At 42.2% G+C, this 11,999-nt stretch overlaps 1 protein-coding gene across 1 annotated transcript in view; it reads left to right on the top strand.

Annotated features, from left to right (window-relative positions):
• Positions 1-898: 898 nt before the first annotated feature.
• SCAF4 (SR-related CTD associated factor 4) overlaps positions 899-11,999 on the top strand; it is a gene marked incomplete at its 5' end in the record, with an annotated part of 48,538 nt that continues 37,437 nt past the window's right edge. Inside the window, 4 exon segments of the mRNA XM_023748364.1 lie at positions 899-1,034; positions 2,824-2,923; positions 9,555-9,638; positions 10,779-10,823. Of these exon segments, the coding sequence (XP_023604132.1) occupies positions 899-1,034; positions 2,824-2,923; positions 9,555-9,638; positions 10,779-10,823 (365 nt within the window).

Genomic DNA, 11,999 nt, shown 5'->3' with positions numbered 1-11,999 from the left:
TTATAATACACCAAATTAAACTTATTTGTTTTGTAAAATGTTTTTTGTCTAGTGAAGACTATAAACCACATATTTCAGAATAATATTGGTCATGATTTATTTCATCATGAATAAATTAGAAAAATGGAGGCAGGATGAGAATATGTTAAGTGAATTTTAGCTAACTGGCAATGTCCAAGTCATATCAGATAGGTCATCCTGCAAGTAGGTCCTGTTCTTTTTAATTTTTAAAAAACCATTGAGTTATAAATAAAGGCACATGCTATTGTCCTTCACTGAAGAAAAAAACAAAAACCATTGAGTTGAAGGAAGGCATGTAAAGTCGGCTCATGAAATATACAAGCCGATTGGAATAGCTACCACATCAGGTCGCAGAAAATTATTTCCAGCCTCGAAGAAACCACCGGAAAGTCAGCATGAAGAGCTAGATAGATTCCGGGGAAAACAGTCAGGGTTTCAGTTGATTATAGATGTAAGTTAACAATAGATTAAGCACGACTTTTTAAACAATATAATGCCTGTGCCCAGGTGTCCACATTCTGAATCCTAGAACCTGTGTTTTTTAAAAAAATACATATTTTGATTTCTTACAGAGAGGAAGGGAGTGGGATAGAGAGTTAGAAACATCGATGAGAGAGAAACATTGATCAGCTAGCTGCCTCCTGCATACCCCCCACTGGAGATGTGCCTGCAGCCAAGGTACATGCCCTTGACTGGAATTGAACCTGGGACCCTTCAGTCCACAGGCCAATGCTCTATCCACTGAGCCAAACCGGTCAGGGCAAACCTGTGAGGGTTTGACATGGCAAAAGATGTGACTAAGTCAAGGAGATGGGTTAACTATCCTGCATTGTCCCGATGAGCCCAATGTAACCCCAAGGGTCCTTCTGTGAGGCAGGCAGGGGAGTCCATGACAAGGGTCACGGAGCAGAGACAACACCACACTGCTGGTGGAGGAAGAGGCCCCGAGCCTCCCGAAGGCAGCCCTGCCAGCACCTTGACTTTAGTGAGAGTCTGGCCTCCAAAACCGGCAGGTAACACACCTCCTGTTTTAAGATACAAAGTTGGTTGTACTGTGTTACTGCAGAAACGGGGAACTAGCACAAAACCGTTTATTGGATTCCATTAACATGGGAATAGACCCGGAGGGAAGGTATCAGAAGGGAGATTTGGGTCAGTAGTAAGAAGGTGCTGTAACCACTGGAGCTGCTGAGTTTTAAGCCTTCTCACTAGCTGGGATCTGCCAGAGATACTGTAAAAGTGGATATGAATTTGGTGTGACTGCTAGAGTAGGTGCTGAGGTGCTGTACAGCTTTAAAGCCTCGATACTGCTACGCTTTCACTATGGAGAAGATTTCTCTAGAGGCAGCATTTGGATAGTAGATATAATACAGAAAGTATGGTGAGCCATAACAAAGATCCCACCCAGGGGGGCACAGCTCTATTGACGGAGGCAGGTATGTCAGGTATACCGGGCTCGGAGTTTTAGATACAGACCAGAGGCCTAGTGCACGACCTCTCGGGGACGTCCGACTGCCGGTTTAGGTCCGATCCCTCTTGCAATCCGTGACTGCTGGCTCCTAACCGCTCGCCTGCCTGCCTCATCGCCCCTAACTGCCTCTGCCTTGGCCCCCGCTGCAGCGGCTTCGTCTGGAAGGTCATTTGGCTGTCCAGTCTAATTAGCATATTATGCTTTTATTATTACAGATTACCTCATTTAATCCTAACAACATTAGGATGTGAAGTGAATACTGTTCCCCTTTTCAGATTTTAAAAAACCTTGAAGTTTAGAAAGGTTAACTAAACTTATCCAAGTTTATACCATTAGTAAATAGAGTATCATGTTACTTTGACGAACCCCAAACACTGAATTAACTCTACAGGTGTCATGGGCTAAATATTCTCATGTCTTCTCTTTTTTTTAATTTAATTTTTTCCCCATTATTGATTAAGGTATTACATATGTGCCCTTATCCCCCCATTGCCCCCCCCCCCACACACACACACTCATGCCCTCACCCCCCTGGTGTCTGTGTCCATTGGTTAGGCTTATATGCATGCATACAAGTCCTTTGATTGATCTCTCCCCCTTACCCCCACCCTCCCCTACCTTCCCTCTGAGGTTTGACAATCTGATCGATGCTTCTCTGTCTCTGGATCTGTTTTGTTCATCAGTTTATGTTGTTCATTATGTTCCACAAATGAGTGAGATCATGTGATATTTACCTTTCTCCGACTGGCTTATTTCGCTTAGCATAATGATCTCCAGTTCCATCCATGCTGTTGCAAAGGTTAGAGTTCCTTCTTTTTTACCGCAGCGTAGGATTCCATTGTGTAGATGGACCACAGCTTTTTAATTCATTCATCTGCTGATGGGCTCATGTCTTCTCTTGAAACATTTTTATTGATATAAGGGATCATGATGAATGAGCCTTCACAATTTCTAGAATACTGTATATAACAGGCTTCTATATGTCATGCAGGAGGACAGTGTTCATATTTAGATTTTCTAGTGACGAAGCAAAAAGTCAGACTCATGTCTGGTACTGGCAAGTATGTTTTTACTGCTATACTCATGCCTCTGCCAGTAAGTGGGTTTTGTGCCTTTTGGGGCTGTAGCTGCTACATCTGTGGAAGAGCGTTGCATGGTGTTTCTCTGGCTGCTTTGACACAGTAGTTCTCATTGGCAGATGGCATTCATTGTGCGTGCAGGCTGTGGGGAGGGTGCTGCCCCTGGTGACACTGATCAGGCACTTGCCCTGTTGGAGCACTTGCATACGGGTCACTCCATATGCAGCACTGGTTCTCCTGATCCCTGTGAAGTAGAAACGGAGTCATCCTTCTGCCTGGAGGACACTGGTGCTTACAGAGGTCAAGCGATTTGCCAGAATCATCACATGTTTGGAACCAGTTTCCAAACCAGGTCTGTCTGACTTGTTCCATATACCACTTTGTCTGCGGGTATTTTTGTTTCTTCTGTTTTTTTCATTAGTAGAGTTTGTTGGAATTACTAAGTTTTATAGTTTTCAAGCTTTACATATAAAGCTGATAGTTGTTTCTTTTCTAGTAAAGTTTGTTGACTGAGATTAGATTTTGCTCAGAAAAAACTAGAGTCTAAGTTATCTTTACGCCTGTTTCTAGTTTGTAACTACATGTGGCCTGAAGGTCATTGAAACGTATGAAGGTTTTTCTTACTTGGCAGTGCTGCTTCCCCCACAGCTTGTCCATAAGAAACACATTAGTGGCTTCAGGACTCCGCACATTGTCGAAAGGTGACCAGCGGTTAGTTTGGGCTTTATGGTCATTTCTAAGGCAAAATCATTTTTCTGAATAATTGCCTTTGCACATTTCTACCGTGACCCCCCAGTAAGAAGTCGATCTTACTGAGATGCAGGTGCTCGTGCGTGCATTCCACACCCGGAGGTGGTGTTTCACCCACAGTACCGCCTTTGCTGGGGGTAGGACTGTGATGTCCCTACTGTTTGGTCACACCCACTAAGCTCATTTTTATAATCTAATATATTCTCTACCTGCAACGTGAAAAACACTGCTCTGGGTTATTGCCAGGATTCTTTCTTTTTTCAACAAAATGTGTAGTAGTAGCAGTAGTAGTAGTAGTAGTAGTAGTAGTAAAAGTAGCTAGCTACCATCTGCTCTGTGCCAGGTGCTGCTCTAACCCTTTTCGGTCCAACCTCGAGGCTGACTCGACAGACCAGGCGCTAGGAGCAGGTCCAACGTCGAGCAATAAGAACATTAAAAAGTTCAACATTCAATCCCGTCAACTAATTTGGACCAGACTGTTTGAATTCCAAAAAGAACATTGGACCGCAAAGGGTTAAGTGCTTTTATATGTATTGTTTGAATTAATTCTTAACCTCCCCTAAGGAAGTAAGGGACTATCAACCCTCATTTTACAGATGAAGAAATAATTTCCCAGCAGTGCTGGAGCCAGGATTTCCCAGGCAGTTGACTATTGAGCCTGTGTTCTGGTTGTTACTCTGACAGAAATGTAGTGTTTTCAGAAATTCAGTCATCATCATCTAAATCTCAGCCTGGCCAGCGTGGTTCAGTGGTTGAACCAGGAGATCATTGTTCTATTCCTGGTCAGGGCACATGCCTGGGTTGCAGGCTTGCGCCCCAGTGCAAGATGTGCAGGAGGCAACAGATCAATTAATCTCTCTCATCCTTGATGTTTCTACCTCTCTCTCTCCCACTCCCTTCCTCTCTCTGAAATCAATGAAAATATATTTTTAAAAAATAATAAAATAATTCTTAGATTACCTCAAGGTTATGGACTTCCTTTCTCAACCATCATAGGAGGCCTTGGCATAACTTTTTATTTAACACTAGAGGCCCGGTGCATGAAAATTCATGCACTGGAGGGGGGTCCCTCAGCCTGGCCTGCCCCCTCTCACAGTCCGGGAGCCCTCAGGCGGGAGGCAACCTGGCGATCAGGGGAAGGCGACGCCCCATCACACCTCTGCTGCTGCCACTGCCAGCAGCGCAAGCCTCGGCCGGCCCTGGTTACCTGAGCCTCGGGCGGCCCTGGGCAGCTGTGGGGCTGAGGGGCCTGGGGGACTCTGGAGGCAGGTGTGCGGAGTGGCCAGGCTGGGCTGGGGGCGGACCCGGCCTTTCTACGCCTGCCACCCCGGCCGAGCTGAGGGGATTGGGTGCCGTCATCTTTGAGGGCAGGGCAGTCAATTAGCATATTCCCTCATTGGCTGTGGGCACTGCCATATTTGAGGGTGGGGCAGTCAATTAGCATATTCCCTCCTTATTGGCTGTGGGCACTGTCATCTTTGTGATGGCGTGAGGGTCAATTAGCATATTCCCTCTATTAGCTAGAATTATTAAATTGCAGTCTGGCTCTGGATTCAGGTACATTCTCCCTCACTCATTGCTGGGCTGGACATACCACTTTACCTCTGTGCCACTTACTTTTTGATACTAAAAAATCTTTGGGCACAGTCTGGTGGCTCCGTGGGTTGAGTGTTGACCTATGAGCCAGGAAGTCACAGTTTGATTTCCAATTAGAGTACATGCCCTGGTTGCAGGCTCAATCCCCAGTGTGAGGCGTGCAAGAGGCAGCCAATCAATGATCCTCCGTCATAATTGATGTTTCTATCTCTCTCTCCCCCTCCCTTCCTCTCTGAAATCAATAAAAATATATTTTGAGAAAATCTTTAGGTCCACTCCCTTATAACAATTTATTACCTTTTCATTGGGTCTAAATGCGTGTTTTTTTCTTTGCTCTATAGTCTTTATTGTCTTTAATATCTGCACTGTTCTCATGTGCTAATGTTATTAGAGTATTTTAAGTAATTTCCTTTTTGTTAGGTGCTTATTGGAAGGAATCTGAGCTTTGGGAAATGTAGGGCACAGATTGAATTTACTATCAATTAGCTTTATGGCTTGGAGTAGATTCTTGAACTTCTGTGCCTTAGTGTTCTCATCTGTAAAATGGAATTATATCTACCTCATCATAAAGGCTGTTAATTTTTCTATCCAAATAAGAAGTGTCAATCTGCATAGTTACTGTAAAGTATATGAATTTCAGCCTAATTTTGGGATCGATCACTATATCTAATGAAGGCATTGATCTAAATATGAGGAGACCTGTGTGCTGAATTTGTGCCTTCAAGAAGTCAATGAAATATTAGTAACATCTATTGAGTTTTTAAAGGTAATTTTTTAAACCTCCAGTTTTGAAGCTTCTATATCTCCTCGTGTTTTTCTTCATAAATTACCTATATCAAATACAAATTTTCAGATTTAAAACTTAAGAAAGACATTGGTAAAGGAAAGTAAACAGCATCTAAAGAGAAACTTAACTATGATGGAAGCCTTATCAGAGCTGTTTTAAGAGTGGTCACTGTAGGGCTCTGCAAGATGACTGTTTCCTCTATGTGCCAAACACGGAGCTGACAATACCACCCTCATTAAACTCTCAAATAGTTGTTGAAGGAAGGAAAAATGGCCCAGTATTGCATTTCTGCTCTCTCACCTGCCACTTATTCCTTAACCAGTTGAACTTTGAAATCACTTTCAAAAACTGGTATCACTTCAGCCACCTAATTGTCAAAGGGAGTGAGCAAAGTTTGGATCCTAGCCTCACAGCATTGACCTTGCAAATGCCTTTAATTTCTGGCATTAGTCTTCTTGGTGCTTGCTCAGGAAGCCCCTTCTCTGTCCCACGTTGGCATTTTTGGTACGTACCCTGGCGAGGCATATGTTCCCGGCCCCTTCTCACTCTTAAGGTCCTCTCACCTGTCCTCCTGCCTTTGATTTTGTGACTTTTCAGTTCTCAGCATGGATCTCTCTTCTGTGTTCAAGATCCACATTCCAGTCTCTGCCTGGGTATTGAGTAGGCTGCCCAAATTGAATTCAGTATGTTTCATTATATTATCCCTGGGCCAATACAGGATATAGACAGGCATGGATGCCTGATTATTATTGTGTCTGTATTCTGTAAGCAACATTCTGTAAGGGCATGAGTATGCTATTAGGGATTATGAATGAGCTTTCAACAAATTTTAGTTGAGACCACTCTCTGGGCATCATCTAAAACAGATGTAACCCTTTTGAGGATCATCTCAGCAAGTGTAACAGCATCTATGTTAGTTGTTAATATCCTATATAATAAAAGCCTAAGGTGCAAATTGACCAAACGGCAGAACGACTGGTGGAATGACCTGTCGCTGTGATGCGCACTGACCACCAGGGGGCAGACACTCAATGCAGGAGCTTCCCGCAGGCCCCGGGCCAGCCAAGGTGGGTGCCCGCGGAGGCCCCTGATCGCCCTGCTGGTCGCCCCGCAGATCGGCCCTGATCGCAGGCCAGGCCCAGAGACCCTACCCCTGCACGACTTTCATGCACCGGGCCTCTAGTAATTCAATAAAATAGTGTACCTCCAAACTCAGTTCTTCCTGATTCATAGCAGGCACTCAGATGCTGGCTGCCTCTTCCCAAGTCTCTCTTTTTTTAAAAAATATATTTTTATTGATTTTTTACAGAGAGGAAGGGAGAGGTATATAGAGTTAGAAACATCAATGAGAGAGAAACATCGATCAGCTGCCTCCTGCACACCCCCTACTGGGGATGTACCCGCAACCAAGGTACATGCCCTTGGCCGGAATCGAACCTGGGACCCTTCAGTCCGCAGGCCGACGCTCTATCCACTGAGCCAAACCAATCAGGGCCCAAGTTTCTTCTTTAGGGCAGCGATCGCCAACCTATTGGACCTCACGGACCACCAGGGGTCTGCAGATCACCTGTTGGTGACCGCAGCTTTAGGGAGTGTGACAACACCCTTCCTCTGCACCTTAGATGAGAGCACTTGAAGGTTCTCTCGCTGGTCTTTTCGCCTGGAATATGGTACTGCTATATAGTACAATAGTCTGTACAGTATTTTAACTTTTAAAATAAATTATGATAATTTAAATATATAGATTATGTGGGGTATTTCATCAGAAGATACACTGATCTGGTCTGTCTTGTAAGCTCAGTTGGCTGTTTTTTGTTGTTTTTTATTTTTATTTTTATTTTTTTATGGCAAGTTACTTACTGCTGAAATAATAAAGAAGTCCTGTTTGGACATTAAATGAATATTAGTTCTGGCGTAGGCTTCATTAAAATGATCCTCTAAGCTTTTAATGGCCAGAGAAGTAATTTCACTGTTGCTCATTCTTAAGACCCATATATAAATTTATTTTTGCACCCCCTTTTCTCTACTTTAAGGTACAAAGAAAGAAATAGAATAGTAATAACTGTCCTAATAAATTTTATAATTTATAAGTGGTCAGAATATTCCCTTTATAAATGTGTTTTTTATATTTCATACAGTATTGATATTTTTAAATTTTATTTTTTATTTTTTTTTAGAATTTGTATTTAAGTTGAAATATTTTAAATTTTTTATGTTTTTCAATTGACTTATATAATCTCAGAGATTACTATCTTCTTTCTAATTGTTTTTCAATTAGTGAGCATTCTCAAGAATTTTTATTATGTTGGTAAATAAAATAATAAAGAACCATGACCTTATTTATTTAGATGATCCTTTTTTAAAAAATGGATTTCTGTGTTAGCATCTTCGTTTCTTTTATTTTCTGTGTCTTAATACGTTTTAGAATATGTTGCCAAGTAGGGCTGTTCCTCTGGGAAATTAGACTTTGTTCTTTAGGCTAGATTGATTGATTGATTGATTGATTGATTGATTTACCTATTTATTTATTTATTTATTTATTTATATTGATTTCAGAGAGGAAGGGAGAGGGAGAGCGAGATGGAAACATCAATGATGAGAGAATCATTGATCAGCTGCCTCCAGCTCACCCCACACAGGGTCGAGCCTGCAACCCGGGCACATGCCCCCACCAGGAATCGAACCGTGACCTCCTTCTAGTTCGTAGGTCAACACTCAACCTCTGAGCCACACCGGCCGGCCTAGGCTAGCTTCTTAGAAGCCGTCTAGTAATAAAGTCTATATCTTGGAAACTCTATATTTGAAATATTAACATTAATTCGGAAGAAACAAGAAATCTGATTCATGTAAGGTTGATAACGTTTATTTCAAAATACCCTTTTAGAAGTCCCACAAACTCAGTATGTGCCTATGATTAAGCAAAACAGAAACAATTTAGGAAGCTATATATAAGGGTCTTAATGTCAGGGTTTTATCTTTATAACCTGTGGGTTCATTATGTCTCGGTGGATTTAAACTCAAAATCTCAGTGAGGTTTGTAGTGTCGATTTACTGTTGTGTGATTTGTTAAATGTGGTGGTTGTTCCTGAATAAGTCAAGAAATTGTGGATTCCAGCTTTAAAATGGCATTTTAAATTTCTTGTTTGATTTTAAGACCTGTTTCTCCAAATGAATCTTAGATTGTGTGACTTCTCCACAATCTCAGGGAGGTTTGGCTTGAAGTACATTATATATGGGATCACACTGTTGCCACTTTCAGTCAGGAAAACGGTGTCCTTCAGTAGGTGGAATAAGTTTCTATTATAGGGTCTGTACATTTCGTAATGTTTTTGCCTTTTATTGCTTTTGTTGTTGTTAATCCTCAACTGAGGATATTTTTTCCATTGCTTTTTGGAGAAAGTGGAAGGGGGGGCAGGGTTAGGGGAAGAGAGAAATATCAATGTGAGAGTGACACATTGTCTGGCTGCCTCCTGCATGCACCCCAACCAGGGGCAGGAGCAAACCTGCAACCCAGGCACGTGCCCTTGGCTGAGACTGGAAATCGAGACCCTTCTGTGCCCAGGCCGCCGCTCTAGCACTGACCCACTGGCCAGGGCCTTTTTGCTGTTTTGTTGTTGTTTTTTTCTATTTTAATGTGATCTTTTCCCATTGTGTTTTCTGAGTGGCAGTGCAGATATGTAGGAAAGCTCTTTATTTTTCTTTACTAGCCAAACTTTTAAAATTAGTTCCAAAAGTTTGTTACTGTGTTAGTTAATAAATTGCAAACATCTTGTAGAACTGGTGAATTGACTTCTCATTTTACCTTTAATTAAACACATTTTTTATTTTATATTTTGCTTATTTTTTTAAGCTCTTTTCACTTATGGATATGAAACCTCCCATCTCTCGAGCCAAGATGATTCTCATCACAAAAGCTGCTATTAAAGCCATTAAGGTAAGAGCAAAATGAACATTTAATTTGAAAAATGGTTTTGAAAGTTTGAAACTTATTAAACATGAGAATTCATCTTGTGAATTCATTCAGTCTGGACCAGAGAGCGCTCACCAGCTTTTGCTGCGGGTTCAGGGCAGTTGTGTGGGGTGTTTGCTGCTTCAAAACAGGTCTCCCTTCTTGTTGTTGTTAGCATTTCCCTTGTATATTTTCCAGTTTTATTGAGGTACAATTAAATAAAAATTATAAGTAGTTAATAATACGTAGTAACACATGATGATCTGATGACACACATTGCTTAACGGTGGCCGCGGTCACGCTGCGCACACCAACCCTCCGATGGCAGCTGCGGGGCGTGTGGTCCTGGAAAGTCTCAGCTCCCGGAGCAGAGGGCAGAGCGGCACGGATTCTTACTTCATTTCATTCTTGCCATAAATCAGCTGAGTGTTAGCTTCATTTTTATTTTTATTTTAAAACAAAGACTTGGGCTCCGCGAAATTAAATTTCTTACCCAAGATCACACCTAATTTTAGAAACTGCATCATTTAGTTCCAGTTCCATTGTCCCCAGCTCTCAGATGCTGCTTTGTGAAGGTTTATTGATTTAAAAATCTAAGGAAAAGGCTTCTCTTTGGGGTTGGAGGGTTGTAGTTTTGTGCTTTAGTTAATTTCTGATTTTTTTTTAATTGTTGGCTAGATTATTTCTGATGGTTTATTCAGTATAATCTTTCTGTTGTTGTTAGTTTAGTTTATTAGATTCCACATAAAAGTGAAATCATATATGGTGTTTATATCTTTTTTTTTTTAATGTATTTTATTGATTTTTTACAGAGAGGAAGGGAGTGGGATAGAGAGTTAGAAACATCAATGAGAGAGAAACATCGATCAGCTGCCTCCTGCACACTCCCCACTGGGGATGTGCGCGCAACCAAGGTACATGCCCTTGGCCGGAATCGAACCCGGGACCCTTCAGTCCACAGGGCGACGCTCTATCCACTGAGCCAAACCGGTTAGGGCATGGTGTTTATATCTTGAGAATTATTTAAATAATGCAAATTTCAAGGTTTTAAGTATTTTCTAATTACATTGCAGGAAATGTAGAAATATGTAAACTGGACAATAATTTTCTTTTAATTCTTTTCAGCTTTATAAGCATGTAGTTCAAATAGTAGAAAAGTTCATCAAAAAGGTAAGTATCCATTTAATTATTACCTCATTTTAGTTATGTTCAGTATTTGTAATTTACTCGGTAAATTGTAATTTGGATGCTTGCTTGTAAAGCCACTAAACAAAAAGTTGTTGCTGCAGGTTCTTTTAAACCTGTGGAGGGTTTTTTAAAAAGAAAACAACCACTTTAGAGCAACGCTGTTGGCTGAGCGCGAGCTTGGAGCGGGCGTCGCCAGCAGCTCCCTGCGCACCCAGCCTCGTGCTCCTGCCCTTTGCCCTGTTACTCTGGCATGTAACTCATCTGGGAGCATTTCAAGTGAAAGCACTTTGTAAAGCTTTTCCAGCTTCCCCTGCGCCCCCATAATTACATGATTCCAGTGCTGCCGTCTGTTTACAGCCGTGTGACGAGCTCCTGTGTGGCTCAGCAGAGTCCTGAGAAGGGAGACGGAGGCATCTGTGTCTTCTCCCCAACCCGGAGCTGTGCCGTGTGGTGCAGACTCATAGCGTGTATGGCCTTTGAGGAGTGGCCGAGAGGTGGAGAGGCAGATCACAGGACAAATAAGCAAAATGGGGGGATGACAGTGCCGGCAGGGCACCACCACCACTGCCACAGAGAGCAGACTTGGACCTGCTCCTGTTGATTCTGTACGTGGACACCCATAGAGGGGAATGGGCACGCGCGGACCGATCGCCTGCGTCCCCGCTGGGCTCATCAGAAACATCTGCAGCGCGATCTGCTGCCTGATTGTTTCCGCCGCTCACTCAGCCGCTCCGAGTGGGACGCTGCCCTCGGTGCCTGGCTTGTGGAAAGAGTAGATGCCTCGTCATTGTTCTTCTGAGGATGACTTTCTAGACAAAGAATTGTTGGATTAAACGAGGCTTTGCTTTTACTGCAAATCATCTCCCATAAAGGTTATACCACTGGAATGTATGTAGTATCTGTTTCTCTGTTACTTTTATCTTTTCCGTTTCATAGGCCAAAAACCTTCCCTTTTGGTTTTTTTTTTTTTGGCACTGTACTTGAACAGAATTAAAATGGATACATGGTTAAAATTATCTTTTTCGCAATTTTAAAAGGTAAAATTTATTGTTTTGAGCAGGATGAATTGGATTTGTATGGAATTGGTGTAGGGGTTGGTAAAGTAATGATGATTCTGGGAAGTTGTTGTGGGAGGTAGGGTATCAGAGAAAAGTAAAG

This window comes from Myotis lucifugus, unplaced genomic scaffold (genome assembly GCF_000147115.1).
Source record: "Myotis lucifugus unplaced genomic scaffold, Myoluc2.0 scaffold_1312, whole genome shotgun sequence".
NCBI lineage: Eukaryota > Metazoa > Chordata > Mammalia > Chiroptera > Vespertilionidae > Myotis > Myotis lucifugus.
This window is presented reverse-complemented; position numbering and strand designations above follow the sequence as displayed.